This window comes from Lissotriton helveticus, chromosome 8, assembly GCF_964261635.1.
Source record: "Lissotriton helveticus chromosome 8, aLisHel1.1, whole genome shotgun sequence".
Taxonomy (NCBI): domain Eukaryota; kingdom Metazoa; phylum Chordata; class Amphibia; order Caudata; family Salamandridae; genus Lissotriton; species Lissotriton helveticus.
Window position 1 is genome coordinate 6,256,680 of NC_136069.1, and position 24,011 is coordinate 6,280,690.

Sequence of the window (24,011 nt, forward strand, 5' to 3'; positions counted from 1 at the left end):
AGTCTCAAGCTCACACATACAGAAGCAGCTCACAGTGCTAGCAGTACACAGCTCAAAGTCCACGTCTCAAGCTCACACATACAGAAGGAGCTCACAGTGCTCGCAGGACACAGCTCAAAGTCCACGTCTCAAGCTCACACATACAGAAGGAGCTCACAGTGCTAGCGGGACACAGCTCAAAGTCTCAAGCTTACACCTACAGAAGGAGCTCACAGTGCTAGCAGGACATAGCTCAAAGTCCTCGTCTCAAGCTCACACATACAGAAGGAGCTCACAGTGCTCGCAGGACACAGCTCAAAGTCCACGTCTCAAGCTCACACATACAGAAGGAGCTCACAGTGCTAGCAGGACACAGCTCAAAGTCTCAAGCTTACACCTACAGAAGGAGCTCACAGTGCTAGCAGGACACAGCTCAAAACCCAAGTCTCAAGCTCACACATACAGAAGGAGCTCACAGTGCTCACAGGACACAGCTCAAAGTCCAAGTCTCAAGCTCACACAAACAGAAGGAGCTCACTATATTAGCAGTACACAGCTCAAAGTCTCAAGCTTACACATACAGAAGGATCTCACAGTGCAAGCAGGACACAGGTCAAAGCCCAAGTCTCAAGCTCACACATACAGAAGGAGCTCACAGTGCTCACAGGACACAGCTCAAAGTCCAAGACTCAAGCTCACACATACAGAAGCAGCTCACAGTGCTAGCAGTACATAGCTCAAAGTCCACGTCTCAAGCTCACACATACAGAAGGAGCTCACAGTGCTAGGAGGACACAGCTCAAAGTACAAGTTTTAAGCTCACACATACAGAAGGACCTCACTGTGTTAGCAGTACACAGCTCAAAGTCTCAAGCTTACACATACAGAAGGAGCTCACAGTGCTCGCAGGACACAGCTCAAAGTCCAAGTCTCAAGCTCACACATACAGAAGCAGCTCACAGTGCTAGCAGTACACAGCTCAAAGTCCACGTCTCAAGCTCACACATACAGAAGGAGCTCACAATGCTCGCAGGACACAGCTCAAAGTCCACGTCTCAAGCTCACACATACAGAAGGAGCTCACAGTGCTCGCAGGACACAGCTCAAACTCCAAGTCTCAAGCTCACACATACAGAAGCAGCTCACTGTGTTAGCAGGACACAGCTCAAAGTACAAGACTCAAGCTCACACATACAGAAGCAGCTCACAGTGCTAGTAGGACACAGCTCAAAGTCCAAGTCTCAAGCTCACACATACAGAAGGAGCTCACAGGACACAGCTCAAAGTCCAAGTCTCAAGCTCACACATACAGAAGGAGCTCACAGTGCTCGCAGGACACAGCTCAAAGTCCACGTCTCAAGCTCACACATACAGAAGGAGCTCACAGTGCTAGAAGGACACAGCTCAAAGTGCAAGTCTCAAGCTCACACATACAGAAGGAGCTCGCAGGACACAGCTCAAAGTCCAAGACTCAAGCTCACACGTACAGAAGGAGCTCACACACCTAAGGCACACCTTTCTTTGGGTGATTCTTTGATGTGATGTCCTGAGATACTCCTGTCTGACTGACATTTTTGGCCCCTCTTGAAAATACTTTTCACAAACTCCATCTCCTGCAGCTGGAAGGTTCCTGGGAACAGATGTTTGCTACAGGTGTACACTGACAGTGAAGATCGGAGGAGCATTTACCTGAATCCGACATTCGAGTGAAGAGCCATATCCCACGACTCCTGGCTCTGCCGGAGCCGGCTCATTGGATTGTGCAGGATGAGGAGCAGCGAGTCGTCCTGGCTGTGGTAATAAGAGTCAATGCATCTGTAGGTTTCAGTGGCTTCTTGAATCACCTGAAATATATTCACAAGGAGCTTAGTATATAAGTAGAACTTTCCATACCGCATAGCGAAGGTACAAAAGATACATATGTCATTAGATCTTGGAGAACTGCTCTTCACGCATGATCCAGCCATCTGAACCTTCAGTAACCCTCTAAATCAGCCTTTATCATACACAATCAGTATCTATCAAACATTATCAGCCAATCTCTTACAAGATCAGTCAGTCCTTCATATGGTCAGCCATTTTCATACAGTCTCAGCCTTTATCATACACTATCAGTGTATACCACACTATTAGCCAGTCTCATACACTATCAGCCAATCGCAGACACAATCAGCCATTCCCAGACACTATCAGCCAATCCCATATACCTTCAATAATCCTATACACTATCTGCCAATCCCAGACACTATCAGCCAATCCCATAAACCTTCAGCCAATCCCATAAACTATCAGCCAATCCCATACACCATCAGCCAATCCCATACACTATCAGCCAATCCCAGACACTATCAGCCAATCCCATAAACTATCAGCCAATCCCATAAACTATCAGCCAATCCCATAAACTATCAGCCAATCCCATAAACTATCAGCCAATCCCATACACCATCAGCCAATCCCATACACTATCAGCCAATCCCAGACACTATCAGCCAATCCCAGACACTATCAGCCATTCCCAGACACTATCAGCCAATCCCATATACCTTCAATAATCCTATACACTATCTGCCAATCCCAGACACTATCAGCCAATCCCATAAACCTTCAGCCAATCCCATAAACTATCAGCCAATCCCATACACCATCAGCCAATCCCATACACTATCAGCCAATCCCAGACACTATCAGCCAATCCTATAAACTATCAGCCAATCCCATAAACTATCAGCCAATCCCATAAACTATCAGCCAATCCCATAAACTATCAGCCAATCCCATAAACTATCAGCCAATCCCATACACCATCAGCCAATCCCATACACTATCAGCCAATCCCAGACGCTATCAGCCAATCCCAGACACTATCAGCCAATCCCATAAACTATCAGCCAATCCCATAAACTATCAGCCAATCCCATAAACTATCAGCCAATCCCATAAACTATCAGCCAATCCCATACACTATCAGCCAATCCCATAAACAATTAGCCAATCTCGTAGACTATAAGCTAATTCCATACACCATCAGCCAATGTCATACACTATCAGCCAATCCTTCACCTGATCAGTCATCTTCATACAGTCTCAGTCTTTATCATACACGATCATCTTTTATCAAACACTGTTAGCTATTCTCATATACTATCGACCATCCTCTGACACTATAAGGAATAATCATAACTATCAACCATTTTCATCCTCTGTCAGCCTTTCTGATAAAGTCATTATTATACACTGTCAGCAGTTATCATACACAGTCAGACATTATCATATATCAGCCATTCTCATCCTCTGTTAGCCTTTGCGATAAAGTCATTATCTTACACTGTCAGCCGTTTTCATATATCAGCCATTCTCATCCTGTCAGCCATTATCATACACTGTCAGCCATTCTCATCCTGTCAGCCATTATCATACACTGCCGGCCATTATCATACACTGTCAGACTTTATCATACACTGTCAGACATTATCATACACTGCTGCCCATTATCATACACTGTCAGACATTATCATACACTGTCAGACATTATCACACACTGCCGGCCATTATTATACACTGTCAGACTTTATCATACACTGTCAGACATTATCATACACTGTCAGACATTATCATACGCTGACAGCCATTATCATACACTGTCAGCCATTATCATACACTGTCAGCCATCATCATACACTGCCAGCCATTATCATACACTGCCAGCCATTATCATACACTGTCAGACTTTATCATACACTGTCAGACATTATCATACACTGCTGCACATTATCATACACTGTCAGACATTATCATACACTGTCAGACATTATCACACACTGCCGGCCATTATTATACACTGTCAGACTTTATCATACACTGTCAGACATTATCATACACTGTCAGACATCATCATACGCTGACAGCCATTATCATACACTGTCAGCCATTATCATACACTGTCAGCCATCATCATACACTGCCTGCCATTATCATACACTGTCAGACATTATCACACACTGTCAGACATACACTGTCAGACATTATCATACACTGTCAGACATCATCATACACTGTTAGCCATTATCATACACTATCAGACATTATCATATATCAGCCATTTGCATCCTCTGTCAGCCATGATCATACACTGTCAGCCATTATCATACACTGTCAGACATTAACATACACTGTCAGGCATTATCATACACTGTCAGCTATTATGATACACTGTCAGACATTATCATATATCAGCCATTTGCATCCTCTGTCAGCCATCATCACACATTGTCAGCCATTAGCATATATCAGCCATTCTCATCCTCTGTCAGCCATTATCATACACTGTCAGCCATTACCATACACTGTCAGACATTATCATACGCTGACAGCCATTATCATACACTGTCAGCCATTATCATACACTGTCAGACATCATCATACACTGCCAGCCATTATCATACACTGCCTGCCATTATCATACACTGTCAGACTTTATCATACACTGTCAGACATTATCATACACTGCTGCCCATTATCATACACTGTCAGACATTATCATATATCAGCCATTTGCATCCTCTGTCAGCCATCATCACACATTGTCAGCCATTAGCATATATCAGCCATTCTCATCCTCTGTCAGCCATTATCATACACTGTCAGCCATTACCATACACTGTCAGTCATTATCATACACTGCTGCCCATTATCATACACTGCTGCCCATTATCATACACTGTCAGCCATTATCATACACTGTCAGACATTATCACACACTGCCGGCCATTATTATACACTGTCAGACTTTATCATACACTGTCAGACATTATCATACACTGCTGCCCATTATCATACACTGTCAGACATTATCATACACTGTCAGACATTATCACACACTGCCGGCCATTATTATACACTGTCAGACTTTATCATACACTGTCAGACATTATCATACACTGTCAGACATTATCATACGCTGACAGCCATTATCATACACTGTCAGCCATTATCATACACTGTCACCCATCATCATACACTGCCAGCCATTATCATACACTGCCTGCCATTATCATACACTGTCAGACTTTATCATACACTGTCAGACATTATCATACACTGCTGCCCATTATCATACACTGTCAGACATTATCATACACTGTCAGACATTATCACACACTGCCGGCCATTATTATACACTGTCAGACTTTATCATACACTGTCAGACATTATCATACACTGTCAGACATTATCATACGCTGACAGCCATTATCATACACTGTCAGCCATTATCATACACTGTCAGCCATCATCATACACTGCCTGCCATTATCATACACTGTCAGACATTATCACACACTGTCAGACATACACTGTCAGACATTATCATACACTGTCAGACATCATCATACACTGTTAGCCATTATCATACACTATCAGACATTATCATATATCAGCCATTTGCATCCTCTGTCAGCCATGATCATACACTGTCAGCCATTATCATACACTGTCAGACATTAACATACACTGTCAGACATTATCATACACTGTCAGCTATTATGATACACTGTCAGACATTATCATATATCAGCCATTTGCATCCTCTGTCAGCCATCATCACACATTGTCAGCCATTAGCATATATCAGCCATTCTCATCCTCTGTCAGCCATTATCATACACTGTCAGCCATTACCATACACTGTCAGACATTATCATACACTGCTGCCCATTATCATACACTGCTGCCCATTATCATACACTGTCAGCCATTATCATACACTGTCAGACATCATACACTGCTGCCCATTATCATACACTGCTGCCCATTATCATACACTGTCAGCCATTATCATACACTGTCAGCCATTATCATACACTGTCAGACATTATCATCCACTGCCGGCCATTATCATACACTGTCAGACACTGTCAGACATTATCATACACTGTCAGACATTATCACACACTGTCAGACATTATCATACACTGCCGGCCAATATCATACACTGTCAGACATTATCATACACTGTCAGACATTATCATACACTGCTGGCCATTATCATACACTGTCAGACTTTATCATACACTGTCAGACATTATCATACGCTGTCAGATATTATCATACGCTGTCAGCCATTATCATACACTGTCAGCCATCATCATACACTGCCGGCCATTAACATACACTGCCGGCCATTAGCATACACTGTCAGACATTATCACATACTGTCAGACATTATCATACACTGTCAGACATTATCATACACTGTCAGACATTATCATACACTGTCAGACATTATCATACACTGTCAGACATTTTCATATATCAGCCATTTGCATCCTCTGTCAGCCATCATCACACATTGTCAGCCATTAGCATATATCAGCTATTCTCATCCTCTGTCAGCCATTATCATACACTGTCAGAAATTACCATACACTGTCAGACATTATCATACACTGCTGCCCATTATCATACACTGCTGCCCATTATCATACACTGTCAGCCATTATCATACACTGTCAGACATTATCATATATCAGCCATTTGCATCTTCTGTCAGCCATCATCACACATTGTCAGCCATTAGCATATATCAGCCATTCCCATCCTCTGTCAGCCATTATCATACACTGCCAGAAATTACCATACACTGTCAGACATTATCATACACTGCTGCCCATTATCATACACTGTCAGCCATTATCATACACTGTCAGCCGTTATCATACACTGTCAGACATTATCATATATCAGCCATTTGCATCCTCTGTCAGCCATCATCACACATTGTCAGCCATTAGCATATATCAGCCATTCTCATCCTCTGTCAGCCATTATCATACACTGTCAGAAATTACCATACACTGTCAGACATTATCATACACTGCTGCCCATTATCATACACTGTCAGACATTATCATACACTGTCAGACATTATCATACACTGTCAGACATTATCACACACTGTCAGACATTATCATACACTGCTGGCCATTATCATACACTGTCAGACATTGTCATACACTGTCAAACATTATCATACACTGTCAGCCATTATCACACACTGTTAGCCTTTATCACACACTGTCAGACATTATCACACACTGTCAGCCATTATCACACACTGTTAGCCTTTATCACACACTGTCAGACATTATCACACACTGTCAGACATTATCACACACTGTCAGACATTATCATACACTGTCAGACATTATCACACACTGTCAGACATTATCATACAGTGTCAGACTCCTCCCTCAGCCAATCCCATAAACTATCAGCCGATCCCATACACTATCAGCCAATCACAGACACTATCAGCCAATCCCAGACACTATCAGCCAATCCCATAAACTATCAGCCAATCCCATACACTATCAGCCAATCACATAAACTATTAGCCAATCTCGTAGACTATCAGCCAATTCCATACAGCATCAGCCAATCCCATAAACTATCAGCCAATCCCAAACACTATCAGCCAATCCCATAAACTATCAGCCAATCCCATAAACTATCAGCCAATATCATACACTATCAGCCAATCCCATACACTATCAGCCAATCCTTCACATGATGAGTCATCTTCATACAGTCTCAGTCTTTATCATACACGATCAGCTTTTATCAAACACTGTTAGCTATTCTCATATACCATCGACCATCCTCTGACACTATCAGCAATAATCATAACTATCAACCATTTTCAACCTCTGTCAGCCTTTCTGATAAAGTCATTATTATACACTGTCAGCAGTTATCATACACAGTCAGATATTATCATATATCAGCCATTATCATCCTCTGTTAGCCTTTGCGATAAAGTCATTATCTTACACTGTCAGCCGTTTTCATATATCAGCCATTATCATACACTGCCGGCCATTATCATACACTGCCGGCCATTATCATACACTGTCAAACATTATCATACACTGCTGCCCATTATCATACACTGTCAGACTTTATCATACACTGTCAGACATTATCATACACTGTCAGCCATTATCATACACTGTCAGACTTTATCATCCACTGCCGGCCATTATCATACGCTGTCAGCCATTATCATACACTGTCAGCGATTATCATACACTGCCGGCCATTATTATACACTGTCAGACTTTATCATAAACTGTCAGACATTATCATATATGTTGGACTTGGCCCTTCTGGCAGGTTCACCCTTGAACTTTTTGCCTGTTAGTGTTACATAATTATAGTGATTTCTGGTCTTTGCGCCCTTTAGCACTGTGGTGCAGTGTAAAGTGCGTGCGCTCTCTGAGTGCGTGTGTGAGATTGGCCTGCCCTCCCATAGGAATGCATGGGGAATGTGTGTGTCCCTGGTAGTTCCTGATGCGTGGGGAGTGCGAGTTTGGTATGTGCGGACTCGTGTGATTAAATGCTGCGCGATGAGGTGTGCGGCATAAATGTGTCTAGTGTGGAAGTGCCACTTCTAGAAGTTGGTGTGTCTGTGCAGTGAATGTGCTGGCTTGTGATTGGCTGGAGCTGGCTGATGTGCCAGGCTCCTGGAGTCTGGATGGGTCTGCCCCGGTGGTGAATGGGAGAGCTGCATGTTGATGGCTGGGGCAGAGTGCACCTGGGACCTGAATAGGGCTGGGCTTCCCCTCCCACAATGCTGGCTCCACCCCCTGTGGTGTGTCTGATGTCCCTGACCCATCCTGTGAACAGAGAGAGGGGCTGAGCAAAAGTGCTCAGGAACCAGTTGTATCTGGTTCGCCCCTTGCCTGCACCTTTAGACAAAGGAATTGTGTGTATAAAAAGAGGCTGTGACCTCTTGTAAAATGTTCTTGTTTTCCTGACACTTGAATCTACCAGGGGCGTGCTACTGCTGGGGCCCAGGGGAAGGCTTGCCTCCCTGGGCCCAGCCCAGCCCCTGGATTTCTGGAGGACTTAGTTCTGGGGCCCTTCTGTCTTGCCCTGGAAACCCTTGTGGCTTTACCTTCCCCCAGGACCTTTGGCAGCAGGGAAACGCTGTATTTTATTTTTAAAAATATGCTATCCTGGTGAGTGCTTTATTTCTCCTGAGGGAGCGCTTTGTCTCAACCCTGCCGTGCTGAGCTGCATCCTGTGCAAAGGATTCCCCGGCGTGGGGATCCCCCGTGGCTCATGTTTGGCGCGCGTGCCCACCTCGCTTATTTGCCAATTACCAGAGCCTTAACGGGTGCCCACCCCGTTTCTACTTTTATTTCCCGCACCGAGGGTGCCCACCCCTCGGTACTGCCCCGCCAGAGATTGCCGCCGCTGCAGCGAAACTGGAAGTCAGGCAGGCCCGGCCGTGACGGGGGCGGGGCCTGCCATGAGGCGGAAGTGCGGCTGAGAAAAAGAGAAGCATGGGAATGATGGCTGCCCGGGGCTCCCGTGAGCCGAGGAGAGCCCCGGAGCCGCCAGAGATACCCGCCGAATGCTGCGGGGCTCCCATTTCCAGGAGGGAGCCCCGGAAAAGAAATTGAGCCTGAGCCTTGCGGCTCCACCCTAAAGTCCCAGGACCGGGTGAAGACCGGCGCGTCGAGAGGGTGGGGCTCTCATGAGGTGAGAGAGCCCCGCCAGCTACCTTGCTGACACCCGCCGAGGCTCCCCTGAGCAAGGGAGAGCCCCGGCAGACCCCGTGAAGTCCGGTGGAAACAGTGAGACGCCACCCCAGAGCAGCCCGGTGAGTCAGGGCTGGACCAGGGGGGTGGGGTTTGGGGGGGGGGGAGAGAGGCAGTATTCGAGCGGCCCCGCTTGGCAGAGGGCCGCTCCACTATTTTTGGCATTAACTGTCTTAGAGCCGCAAAGGCTCCAACGGGCCCATTTGTTTAAAGTCCCCGTGAGGGTCTCTGCCTCATTTTTTTCCTCAGAGCCCCGTGGCTCCACCGGTGACCTCAATTATCTAACGGGCCCCAGTGGGGGTTTCAGAGGGCCAGATGGGCCCGTGTTCCTTGTCCCTGAGGGCCCCGGTGAGTCCCAGAGCCCAGAGGGCTCCAGCAATGAGCGTGTTTTGCCCCAGGTTATTCCTAGAGCCAGAGGGCTCCAAATGTGCGCAGTATGATAGGTTCTGAGCCTAGGTGGCTCCCAAAATGTGTATTCTTTGTTCCAGAGCCTAGATGGCTCCAACCACGTGCGCACTCGTGTCCTAGGGCCAGTCAGAGTCCATGTCGCAGTCCTGATTCTACTGCTTCCCAGCAATTAGTGGGCAGCTGCACCGTTTAGGTATTTTGCTTTTTAGGGGACTTGTTCTTTGGACTTAGGAGTGAGTCGCACTCCTTCATCCCTACCTTGGCCTTCCCCAGCTGTGCAGCACTTAGTGCCAGCTGCAGCGTTTAGGCCCTGTCCCTGTCCTCAGCTGCCCAGCAAGTAGTGGGCAGCTGCTACATTTAAGTATTGGCGCAGTGGCGCAACCTGGACTTTAAAAGTGATTTATGTGCTATTATGATTTCTGCCCTAACTGTGGTTTAGGTATTATTATGATCTATGTCCTATTGCTTTTGGGTGCTAGGAAATGTACTGTGTGGTGTATGTTTTGCGCACCCGGTGTTCTGGTACCTCTGAATGTGTTTTTATGCATCATGTACAAAGTTGCTTTCCTACACCGCTGAATGTGTTTTTATGCGTCATGTGTCTTCCTTACACCGCTGAATGTGCTTTATGCATCATGTGTTTTACCTACACCGCTGAATGTGTTTTTATGTGTCATGTGTCTTCCTTACACCGCTGAATGTGCTTTATGCATCATGTGTTTTACCTACACCGCTGAATGTGTTTTATGCGTCATGTGTCTTCCTTACACTGCTGAATGTGTTCTAATGCATCATGGGTCCTCCTGACACCGCTGAATGTGTTTTTATGTGCCATGTGTTTTCCCTACACCGCTGAATGTGTTCTAATGCATCATGGGTCCTCCTGACACCGCTGAATGTGTTTTTTATGCGTCATGTGTCTTCTTACACCTCTGAATGTGTTTTCTGCATCATGTGTTTTACCTAAACCGCTGAATGTGTTTTATGCGTCATGTGTCTTCCTTACACCGCTAAATGTGTTCTTATGCATCATGGGTCCTCCTGACACAGCTGAATGTGTTTTTATGCATCATGTGTGAAGCTTCTACTTGTTCTATGTTCTAAGGGTTATTCCTACAAAGTGCTAATTCTACCAAGTGCTAGTTCTAAAAGTGCATGTTCATGACAGTGGTCCACGTGACCCTGTCCCATGTATATAATCCCTTGTAAATTCTGCCCGTGCCTATGGCACATTGTAAAGTGTGTGTTCCCTATCTAATGTGTTTGGTATAATACAAAGGCTATTTTTGATATAACCTTGTGTGACTGCTCGTGCCAAGCTACTAAGAGGGTGAGCAGGGGTTATCTTGGCGGGTGACTTCCTTGCCCTGACTTAGAATGGTGGTTTCTGCCTGGCTTTGGCGCAAGCCTCAGCCACATAAACAAAAAGAATCCTACTCACAGTGAAGGGGACGGTGAGTATGCCACAAGTGTGGGGACACTCAGTGTTGTATTAAATACCCCTCACACACCAACAGGCACCTTGGTGTCATGCTTCATCATTGGGGTCTTCGCATCCCTCTAACGGGATGCGGCGTGCTGCGACCTACGACTACGCGGGAGCACTTTAAGTTGGACTATGTGTGGTGTGTGTGATGCAAGTGAAGGGGTAGTGATAGTTAAATGTGAGTGGTGGGGTTGGTGAAGGTTAAAAAGTACCTGGGTCGTGGGTGTTGAGAAAAAACTTTATTCATAACCCCGGGCTGGCACTGTTAAAAAGGTGCAGGGTGAGGTAATCAACTGTTGTCACTATGAACAGTACCTCTGGTGTGCGTCAACATGTTTCGGAGCTAGTGCTCCTTTTTCAGGACGGGGGCACAACTTCCCACCTTACTCACGTATTTCATAGGTCATGCAAGTGCATGGTCACAATAATCCGCTGTAGGCACACTATAGCCTATATTTAGTACAAATTCACTGTATATAGTCCTGCACTTTTCTGTAAAATACACATTTGTTAGAAATACGTGAGTAAGGTGGGAAGTTGTGCCCCCGTCCTGAAGAAGGAGCACTAGCTCCGAAACATGTTGACGCACACCAGAGGTACTGTTCATAGTGACAACAGTTGATTACCTCACCCTGCACCTTTTTAACAGTGCCAGCCCGGGGTTATGAATAAAGTTTTTTCTCAACACCCACGAGCCAGGTACTTTTTAACCTTCACCAACCCCACCACTCACATTTAACTATCACTACCCCTTCACTTGCATCACACACACCACACATAGTCCAACTTAAAGTGCTCCCGCGTAGTCGTAGGTCGCAGCACGCCGCATCCCGTTAGAGGGATGCGAAGACCCCAATGATGAAGCATGACACCAAGGGGCCTGTTGGTGTGTGAGGGGTATTTAATACAACACTGAGTGTCCCCACACTTGTGGCATACTCACCGTCCCCTTCACTGTGAGTAGGATTCTTTTTGTTTATGTAGCAGTGCCCGTGGAGTAAGAATCCTACATCTATACTCTACCTCCCCCCCATTGTTTTTTTCATTGCAAGCCTCAGCCAACCAGAAATCCCAGTTCTAACAATATATCAGCCATTTGCATCTTCTGTCAGCCATTATCATACACTGTCAGACATTATCACACACTGTCAGCCATTATCATACACTGTCAGACATTATCATACACTGTCAGACATTATCACACAGTCAAACATTATCATAAACTGTCAGACTCCTCCCTCACCATGAACTGACAGATCAACGCTGTATCTTCCACATGCTTCAACACCCTTCGCATCCTTCTACAAAAGAGCCATAGGCACTCTATGAGCACCCAGAGGACATGAGGGCATGCATGGTGCACACACAGCCAGACCTGTGCTTCTCTGCTGACGTGTCTCCCACTGAACTGGCCCCTGACCTCTCTTCCCTCCTGCATCAGAGACCACCAGATCCTCCAAGCACCCACTGGATAGGGTGTCAGGTTTCCAGGCACCCACTCCTTGCCTGATGGCCTTGGATGGGGTGTCATGAGTCCAGGGCACCCCCTCCTGGCCCAAGAGCCCTTGGATAGGGCGTCAGGAGTCCAGGACACCCCCTCCCGGCCTGGGGGCCTTGGATAGGGTGTCAGGAGTCCAGGGCACCCACTGTCAGCCTGAGGACCTTGGATGGGGTGTCAGGAGTCCAGGGCATCCACTGTCCGCCTGAGGGCCTTGGATGGGGTGTCATGAGTCCAGGGCACCCCCTCCTGGCCCAAGAGCCCTTGGATAGGGCGTCAGGACCCCAGAGCAGACCAAGGCACTGGTTCTGTGCTGCACTAATATAGAGTCTCCCATCCCATGCGCTACTTGATGAGTGAAGGCCTCTGCACTTATCTTCTACAGCACGGACTATAACATAACACAACATGACATCACATCACATAACGTAACACAACGAGTGGTGTCTATATCTGAAGGTATCTTGGACACAACTAACAGATGTTTATTACTATCCACCTGAATGTACCACTGAAGTCAACCCCAGGAGGATGCATGTCTGAGTGGATCTGCAGGGATTTGAGGTCAGACATAGTTTCCTGCAGTGGATCTATTAGTCCACGGAGCCGCGAGACCCCGCACCACATTCGGAGAGTGGACCCATGACGCAAACTCTATTTCCCCATCTCCCACCATGTACAATATTTGATGACGCGTCAGTGTTCGAGGGACACCACACCACTTCTCCTGCTCAGCTGAGCCTTCCTCTGGTAGAAGAGTGGGACCACCAGAGAGGAGTGAAGGAGATCTGGGTAACAGGACCCCTGAAGCTACTGCTTCCACCGGACTCCTGATCAAAGTGACCCCTTGACATGCAGGGCGTTCAGGTGAACAAACACTCAATGCTGTACTCTATGGGCCCGGCATAGGCATGGGTGGGATGACCATGTAGACACAACTCTCCAGGTCACCCCAGGCAAGACGTGGGAGTGTCCAGCCTGGGAAAGGGGACAGTGTCCAGTATGGTCAGTCACCCTTCTGTGTTTGAAGCCCCGCATGGGGCAGGGAAACATCCAGTGGTCACTCCAGGTTCGTAGATGCAGAAGAATAAGTCATTCCTGGGGGTGCACGAATTTCAACAGTTTATGTTCTGCACCAAAGTGCAAAGGCGAAACACTTTACAGCATGGATACCTCTGGTCAGTGCAGTTCTAAAGAGACACCAGTGTAGATAATGCTTGAGAAAGGCTGCAAACCGCAGTGAATAAGTATTGCCTTGCCTGAAGAGCTCAGGGTCTGGATATTTTGTTTAGGGTGGTGGGCTTCCTGTTTTGTGAGGTGAGCTCACTTTACACCATAGGATACCTCTGATTGGCTCAATTCCAAAGGGATACTGGTATCCACAGTGCCAGAGAAAGGCTGCAGGCAGCTATGGAGAAGGATAACCCTGTCTCTGTGAGCTGAGGGACCTGCTACTGTGCTTAGGGCAGTGGGTTACCTCTCGTGTGAGGTGGACTCACCTCACACACAGGAAAAGACTGCGACGAGGAAGAGTAGGAGAGTGGAAAGAAGGATATTTGGCCTGGTCCTGAGTTCACCTGGCCATCCTTCCTATAGTCAGTCATGTGCCTGTGACACGACCCATCCACAGCTCACACCAACTTCCACCCATCCTCTCATGCAGACCACATCTTAGACCTACCTGGGCCAGGAGGGCGGGCTCCAGGTGCTCCGCATAGTGCCAATCAGTCAGACACCGCAGTCGGGATCTCTCTATGTCCTTTAAGTCGGTTTCCTGGATATCAGTCTCTTCCGTCACCTGAAAAACATGAAATGAAAAACAGACATGTTGTTGCTAGAAAATAGAACGCCTTGATTCAAACCAGTAGCCGGGCGACGCAGTCAAGCTGCATTATTACTCAAAGGGCAGTGGATTAACTCAGGGGATGAAATACAGAAATATGGAATACATTCTGTTTTCAAACCTTAGGAAATAAACAAGTAGGGCTGGGAGGCAAAGCATGGGGGTCAGGGGTCATAGGTGCAGACAATATCTCAAATACTTCTGTTGTGATGAGAGAGTAGAACTTAAAGCGATTCCCTGAGTGTTAGCAGTCACAATCGTGAGCTTTCCATTTGTGGAATGAATCACAAAACTATGTGTTGCTTTCCATATTTCTCGCCTTTGGCCTGGCCGGATCAGGGATGAAATACATGGTGGGCCCAAGGGTGGGTGAATGACAGAAAAGCCACAAGCTGCTCCTTGGGAGTCAGACACAGGACTCATCAAATGGAGAAATGAAGGCGGCTCCCATCGTTCAGTACTCACTGGCTCCTGCGGCAGCAGCGGTGATGTGTGAGGGTGGAGTGGGGAGGCGGGACACTGCAACAGTACTTACCGTTTTGCCAGCACCTTCGGACCAGTCCTCGATTCTGATGGATGTTGGCGGTGGATTCTTGTCTGTAATTTGCAATGTTCTAAGAGTAGAGGTTGATTGTCAGACGCTGGGCATGGGGGATACTTCACTTGTGGTGTTGCTAGTCCGTAGGTTTGGAAGCAGCGAATGATGACTGTGTGGGGATGAGGGACCTGAGAGCAGTGGCTGCTCCTTCGCTATAGTGGAGGAGCCCCCCCCACTGCTTTCAAGCCATTGTGGGTGGGCGGGGCTGCTTTGCTAATGGAGCAGGGCAGGGGAGGAGTGGATATGCCCACTCTTAAGTGCGCAATGACTGGTGAATACACTTACGGATATTTCACATATTGCAGGGGACTCCTGGTCACAGATGTTGCTGTCTTCCCAGGTGGAACCGGGAGTCTTTTAGGTCTGCATGTTCCATTTTCTGCTATACTTTAAGTGTTCCCTTGTCAAACTTGTATATTTGACAATCTTGAAGAGATTTGTCTTCATGTTCTTTCACAGGGGTTGTAAGAACCATTTCTAACCCTATTTCATCAATTCATAACAGATAAAGGGCCCGATTTACAGTACGGTGAACAGGATATTCCATCTCAAACATGGTGAAGTCCCATTACCGCCAAATCCTTGGTTGGCACAACTCATTTAGAGATGGGTAGACCTAAGTGTTCCATCAGCAGAACCCCCATGGGCTCCATCGATGGAATACTACCTCCAACAGCCGGACGCAGATGAGGCCACTGGAAGAATGATAGTACACTGTCCGTCCTAGCTAGGGTGGACAGTGTAAAGACTTTTCTTTATTGTTTGTCACTGACAAATTGCTAGCGGTACAGGCAAAAGCCCCAAATCACACCCACAACCTGGAAGTAAACTACCAGTGTGTGAGGGTCAGTAGTTTGTTGTTTTTCAAAAACAAACTCACACTTTTGAAAAACAAAACAATTTCAAAAGTTTAATGGCCGGCCATCCTGGCTGACACTACTCTCTGTCCAGCTTGTCCCATTCTGTCAGAAAACGCCAACACAGCAGTTCCTGTCAATGTAGAAAGTTGTCCATGGGGCCGGCAGACATCTCCAGATTTAGTGGCCGAGGTCCCTCGTGATGGCAGAAGTAATGTCCTCCGCCAATCTCAAAATCAGGCCCTCAGTCTGAGATCTGCCCTGGCACCACTGTAAGTTCATGCCCGCTCTCTTCAACTCGGTCTGCTCTCAGTGTGAGATATGCCCTGGCACCACTGTAGGTTCATATCCGCTCTCTTTAGCTCGGTCTGCTATCAGTCTTAGATCTACCCTGGTACCACTGTAGGTTCATGTCCGCTCTATCCAGCTCGGTCCGCTCTCAGTCTGAGATATGCTCGTTCACCACTGTAGGTTCATATCCGCTCTCTTCAGCTCGGTCCGCTCTCAGTCTGAGATCTGCCATGGCACCTGTGTAGGTTCATGTCTGATCTCTTCAGCTCGGTCCGCTCTCAGTCTGAGATCTGCACTGGCACCACTGTAGGTTCATGTCCGCTCTCTTCAGCTCAGTCTGCTCTCAGTCTGAGATCTGCACTGGCACCACTGTAGGTTCATGTCCGCTCTCTTCAACTCGGTCCGCTCTCAGTCTGAGATCTGCCCGTTCACCACTGTAGGTTCATATCCGCTCTCTTCAGCTCGGTCCGCTCTCAGTCTGAGATATGCCCTGGCACCACTGTAAGTTCATGTCCGCTCTCTTCAGCTCGGTCCGCTCTCAGTCTGAGATCTGTACCGGCACCACTGTAGGTTCATGTCCGCTCTCTTCAGCTCAGTCCGCTCTCAGTCGGAGATATTCCCTGGCACCACTGTAGGTTCATATCTGCTCTCTTCAGCTCGGTCCGCCCTCAGTCTGAGATATGCCCGTTCACCACTGTAGGTTCATGTCCGCTCTCTTCAGCTCGGTCCGCTCTCAGTCTGAGATCTGCCCGTTCACCACTGTAGGTTCATATCCGCTCTCTTCAGCTCGGTCCGCTCTCAGTCTGAGATCTGCCATGGCACCTGTGTAGGTTCATGTCTGATCTCTTCAGCTCGGTCCGCTCTCAGTCTGAGATCTGCCATGGCACCTGTGTAGGTTCATGTCCGCTCTCTTCAGCTCGGTCCGCTCTCAGTCTGAGATCTGCCCGTTCACCACTGTAGGTTCATATCCGCTCTCTTCAGCTCGGTCCGCTCTCAGTCTGAGATCTGCACCGTCACCAATGTAGGTTCATGTCCGCTCTCTTCAGCTCGGTCCGCTCTCAGTCTGAGATCTGCCCGTTCACCACTGTAGGTTCATATACGCTCTCTTCAGCTCGGTCCGCTCTCAGTCTGAGATATGCCCTGGCACCACTGTAAGTTCATGTCCGCTCTCTTCAGCTCGGTCCGCTCTCAGTCTGAGATCTGTACCGGCACCACTGTAGGTTCATGTCCGCTCTCTTCAGCTCAGTCCGCTCTCAGTCTGAGATATTCCCTGGCACCACTGTAGGTTCATATCTGCTCTCTTCAGCTCGGTCCGCCCTCAGTCTGAGATATGCCCGTTCACCACTGTAGGTTCATGTCCGCTCTCTTCAGCTCGGCCCGCTCTCAGTCTGAGATCTGCCCGTTCACCACTGTAGGTTCATATCCGCTCTCTTCAGCTCGGTCTGCTCTCAGTCTGAGATATGCACCGGCACCACTGTACATTCATGTCCGCTCTCTTCAGCTCGGTCCGCTCTCAGTCTGAGATCTGTACCGGCACCACTGTAGGTTCATGTCCGCTCTTTTCAGCTTGGTCAGCTCTCATTCTGAGATCTACCCTGGCACCACTGTACGTTCATGTCCGCTCTCTTCAGCTCGGTCCGCTCTCAGTCTGAGATATGCCCTGGCACCACTGTAAGTTCATGTCCGCTCTCTTCAGCTCGGTCCGCTCTCAGTCTGAGATCTGTACCGGCACCACTGTAGGTTCATCTACGCTCTCTTCAGCTCGGTCCGCTCTCAGTCTGAGATATGCCCTGGCACCTCTGTAGGTTCATGTCCGCTCTCTTCAACTCGGTCCGCTCTCAGTCTGAGATCTGCCCGTTCACCACTGTAGGTTCATATCCGCTCTCTTCAGCTCGGTCCGCTCTCAGTCTGAGATATGCCCTGGCACCACTGTAAGTTCATGTCCGCTCTCTTCAGCTCGGTCCGCTCTCAGTCTGAGATCTGTACAGGCACCACTGTAGGTTCATGTCCGCTCTCTTCAGCTCGGTCCGCTCTCAGTCTGAGATATGCTCGTTCACCACTGTAGGTTCATATCCGCTCTCTTCAGCTCGGTCCGCTCTCAGTCTGAGATCTGCCCGTTCACCACTGTAGGTTCATGTCCGCTCTCTTCAGCTCGGTCCGCTCTCAGTCTGAGATATGCTCGTTCACCACTGTAGGTTCATATCCGCTCTCTTCAGCTCGGCCCGCTCTCAGTCTGAGATCTGCCCGTTCACCACTGTAGGTTCATATCCGCTCTCTTCAGCTCGGTCTGCTCTCAGTCTGAGATATGCACCGGCACCACTGTACATTCATGTCCGGTCTCTTCAGCTCGGTCCGCTCTCAGTCTGAGATATGCCCTGGCACCACTGTAAGTTCATGTCCGCTCTCTTCAGCTCGGTCCGCTCTCAGTCTGAGATCTGTACCGGCACCACTGTAGGTTCATGTCCGCTCTTTTCAGCTTGGTCAGCTCTCATTCTGAGATCTACCCTCGCACCACTGTACGTTCATGTCCGCTCTCTTCAGCTCGGTCCGCTCTCAGTCTGAGATATGCCCTGGCACCACTGTAAGTTCATGTCCGCTCTCTTCAGCTCGGTCCGCTCTCAGTCTGAGATCTGTACCGGCACCACTGTAGGTTCATCTACGCTCTCTTCAGCTCGGTCCGCTCTCAGTCTGAGATATGCCCTGGCACCTCTGTAGGTTCATGTCCGCTCTCTTCAACTCGGTCCGCTCTCAGTCTGAGATCTGCCCGTTCACCACTGTAGGTTCATATACGCTCTCTTCAGCTCGGTCCGCTCTCAGTCTGAGATATGCCCTGGCACCACTGTAAGTTCATGTCCGCTCTCTTCAGCTCGGTCCGCTCTCAGTCTGAGATCTGTACCGGCACCACTGTAGGTTCATGTCCGCTCTCTTCAGCTCAGTCCGCTCTCAGTCTGAGATATTCCCTGGCACCACTGTAGGTTCATATCTGCTCTCTTCAGCTCGGTCCGCCCTCAGTCTGAGATATGCCCGTTCGCCACTGTAGGTTCATGTCCGCTCTCTTCAGCTCGGTCCGCTCTCAGTCTGAGATATGCTCGTTCACCACTGTAGGTTCATATCCGCTCTCTTCAGCTCGGCCCGCTCTCAGTCTGAGATCTGCCCGTTCACCACTGTAGGTTCATATCCGCTCTCTTCAGCTCGGTCTGCTCTCAGTCTGAGATATGCACCGGCACCACTGTACATTCATGTCCGGTCTCTTCAGCTCGGTCCGCTCTCAGTCTGAGATATGCCCTGGCACCACTGTAAGTTCATGTCCGCTCTCTTCAGCTCGGTCCGCTCTCAGTCTGAGATCTGTACCGGCACCACTGTAGGTTCATGTCCGCTCTTTTCAGCTTGGTCAGCTCTCATTCTGAGATCTACCCTGGCACCACTGTACGTTCATGTCCGCTCTCTTCAGCTCGGTCCGCTCTCAGTCTGAGATATGCCCTGGCACCACTGTAAGTTCATGTCCGCTCTCTTCAGCTCGGTCCGCTCTCAGTCTGAGATCTGTACCGGCACCACTGTAGGTTCATCTACGCTCTCTTCAGCTCGGTCCGCTCTCAGTCTGAGATATGCCCTGGCACCTCTGTAGGTTCATGTCCGCTCTCTTCAACTCGGTCCGCTCTCAGTCTGAGATCTGCCCGTTCACCACTGTAGGTTCATATCCGCTCTCTTCAGCTCGGTCCGCTCTCAGTCTGAGATCTGTACAGGCACCACTGTAGGTTCATGTCCGCTCTCTTCAGCTCGGTCCGCTCTCAGTCTGAGATATGCTCGTTCACCACTGTAGGTTCATATCCGCTCTCTTCAGCTCGGTCCGCTCTCAGTCTGAGATCTGCCCGTTCACCACTGTAGGTTCATGTCCGCTCTCTTCAGCTCGGTCCGCTCTCAGTCTGAGATATGCTCGTTCACCACTGTAGGTTCATATCCGCTCTCTTCAGCTCGGCCCGCTCTCAGTCTGAGATCTGCCCGTTCACCACTGTAGGTTCATATCCGCTCTCTTCAGCTCGGTCTGCTCTCAGTCTGAGATATGCACCGGCACCACTGTACATTCATGTCCGGTCTCTTCAGCTCGGTCCGCTCTCAGTCTGAGATATGCCCTGGCACCACTGTAAGTTCATGTCCGCTCTCTTCAGCTCGGTCCGCTCTCAGTCTGAGATCTGTACCGGCACCACTGTAGGTTCATGTCCGCATTTTTCAGCTTGGTCAGCTCTCATTCTGAGATCTACCCTGGCACCACTGTACGTTCATGTCCGCTCTCTTCAGCTCGGTCCGCTCTCAGTCTGAGATATGCCCTGGCACCACTGTAAGTTCATGTCCGCTCTCTTCAGCTCGGTCCGCTCTCAGTCTGAGATCTGTACCGGCACCACTGTAGGTTCATCTACGCTCTCTTCAGCTCGGTCCGCTCTCAGTCTGAGATATGCCCTGGCACCTCTGTAGGTTCATGTCCGCTCTCTTCAACTCGGTCCACTCTCAGTCTGAGATCTGCCCGTTCACCACTGGAGGTTCATATACGCTCTCTTCAGCTCGGTCCGCTCTCAGTCTGAGATATGCCCTGGCACCACTGTAAGTTCATGTCCGCTCTCTTCAGCTCGGTCCGCTCTCAGTCTGAGATCTGTACCGGCACCACTGTAGGTTCATGTCCGCTCTCTTCAGCTCAGTCCGCTCTCAGTCTGAGATATTCCCTGGCACCACTGTAGGTTCATATCTGCTCTCTTCAGCTCGGTCCGCCCTCAGTCTGAGATATGCCCGTTCACCACTGTAGGTTCATGTCCGCTCTCTTCAGCTCGGTCCGCTCTCAGTCTGAGATATGCTCGTTCACCACTGTAGGTTCATATCCGCTCTCTTCAGCTCGGCCCGCTCTCAGTCTGAGATCTGCCCGTTCACCACTGTAGGTTCATATCCGCTCTCTTCAGCTCGGTCTGCTCTCAGTCTGAGATATGCACCGGCACCACTGTACATTCATGTCCAGTCTCTTCAGCTCGGTCCGCTCTCAGTCTGAGATATGCCCTGGCACCACTGTAAGTTCATGTCCGCTCTCTTCAGCTCGGTCCGCTCTCAGTCTGAGATCTGTACCGGCACCACTGTAGGTTCATCTACGCTCTCTTCAGCTCGGTCCGCTCTCAGTCTGAGATATGCCCTGGCACCTCTGTAGGTTCATGTCCGCTCTCTTCAACTCGGTCCGCTCTCAGTCTGAGATCTGCCCGTTCACCACTGTAGGTTCATATCCGCTCTCTTCAGCTCGGTCCGCTCTCAGTCTGAGATCTGTACAGGCACCACTGTAGGTTCATGTCCGCTCTCTTCAGCTCGGTCCGCTCTCAGTCTGAGATATGCTCGTTCACCACTGTAGGTTCATATCCGCTCTCTTCAGCTCGGTCCGCTCTCAGTCTGAGATCTGCCCGTTCACCACTGTAGGTTCATGTCCGCTCTCTTCAGCTCGGTCCGCTCTCAGTCTGAGATATGCTCGTTCACCACTGTAGGTTCATATCCGCTCTCTTCAGCTCGGCCCGCTCTCAGTCTGAGATCTGCCCGTTCACCACTGTAGGTTCATATCCGCTCTCTTCAGCTCGGTCTGCTCTCAGTCTGAGATATGCACCGGCACCACTGTACATTCATGTCCGGTCTCTTCAGCTCGGTCCGCTCTCAGTCTGAGATATGCCCTGGCACCACTGTAAGTTCATGTCCGCTCTCTTCAGCTCGGTCCGCTCTCAGTCTGAGATCTGTACCGGCACCACTGTAGGTTCATGTCCGCATTTTTCAGCTTGGTCAGCTCTCATTCTGAGATCTACCCTGGCACCACTGTACGTTCATGTCCGCTCTCTTCAGCTCGGTCCGCTCTCAGTCTGAGATATGCCCTGGCACCACTGTAAGTTCATGTCCGCTCTCTTCAGCTCGGTCCGCTCTCAGTCTGAGATCTGTACCGGCACCACTGTAGGTTCATCTACGCTCTCTTCAGCTCGGTCCGCTCTCAGTCTGAGATATGCCCTGGCACCTCTGTAGGTTCATGTCCGCTCTCTTCAACTCGGTCCGCTCTCAGTCTGAGATCTGCCCGTTCACCACTGGAGGTTCATATACGCTCTCTTCAGCTCGGTCCGCTCTCAGTCTGAGATATGCCCTGGCACCACTGTAAGTTCATGTCCGCTCTCTTCAGCTCGGTCCGCTCTCAGTCTGAGATCTGTACCGGCACCACTGTAGGTTCATGTCCGCTCTCTTCAGCTCAGTCCGCTCTCAGTCTGAGATATTCCCTGGCACCACTGTAGGTTCATATCTGCTCTCTTCAGCTCGGTCCGCCCTCAGTCTGAGATATGCCCGTTCACCACTGTAGGTTCATGTCCGCTCTCTTCAGCTCGGTCCGCTCTCAGTCTGAGATATGCTCGTTCACCACTGTAGGTTCATATCCGCTCTCTTCAGCTCGGCCCGCTCTCAGTCTGAGATCTGCCCGTTCACCACTGTAGGTTCATATCCGCTCTCTTCAGCTCGGTCTGCTCTCAGTCTGAGATATGCACCGGCACCACTGTACATTCATGTCCAGTCTCTTCAGCTCGGTCCGCTCTCAGTCTGAGATATGCCCTGGCACCACTGTAAGTTCATGTCCGCTCTCTTCAGCTCGGTCCGCTCTCAGTCTGAGATCTGTACCGGCACCACTGTAGGTTCCTGTCCGCTCTTTTCAGCTTGGTCAGCTCTCATTCTGAGATCTACCCTGGCACCACTGTACGTTCATGTCCGCTCTCTTCAGCTCGGTCCGCTCTCAGTCTGAGATATGCCCTGGCACCACTGTAAGTTCATGTCCGCTCTCTTCAGCTCGGTCCGCTCTCAGTCTGAGATCTGTACCGGCACCACTGTAGGTTCATCTACGCTCTCTTCAGCTCGGTCCGCTCTCAGTCTGAGATATGCCCTGGCACCTCTGTAGGTTCATGTCCGCTCTCTTCAACTCGGTCCGCTCTCAGTCTGAGATCTGCCCGTTCACCACTGTAGGTTCATATCCGCTCTCTTCAGCTCGGTCCGCTCTCAGTCTGAGATATGCCCTGGCACCACTGTAAGTTCATGTCCGCTCTCTTCAGCTCGGTCCGCTCTCAGTCTGAGATCTGTACAGGCACCACTGTAGGTTCATGTCCGCTCTCTTCAGCTCGGTCCGCTCTCAGTCTGAGATATGCTCGTTCACCACTGTAGGTTCATATCCGCTCTCTTCAGCTCGGTCCGCTCTCAGTCTGAGATCTGCCCGTTCACCACTGTAGGTTCATGTCCGCTCTCTTCAGCTCGGTCCGCTCTCAGTCTGAGATATGCTCGTTCACCACTGTAGGTTCATATCCGCTCTCTTCAGCTCGGCCCGCTCTCAGTCTGAGATCTGCCCGTTCACCACTGTAGGTTCATATCCGCTCTCTTCAGCTCGGTCTGCTCTCAGTCTGAGATATGCAC

General features: G+C 49.2%; 1 protein-coding gene across 5 annotated transcripts in view; it reads right to left on the reverse strand.

Moving 5' to 3' along the window:
- Positions 1-24,011, reverse strand: part of SPAG17 (sperm associated antigen 17) — a 1,244,773-nt gene that overhangs the window by 552,249 nt on the left and 668,513 nt on the right. For all 5 annotated transcript variants that reach the window (XM_078656351.1, XM_078656349.1, XM_078656348.1 and 2 more), the window contains 2 exons: positions 14,658-14,774; positions 1,669-1,823 (listed from right to left, as the gene is read on the reverse strand). In XM_078656351.1, the coding sequence (XP_078512477.1) occupies positions 1,669-1,823; positions 14,658-14,774 (272 nt within the window). The remainder of the gene's footprint in view (positions 1-1,668; positions 1,824-14,657; positions 14,775-24,011) is intronic.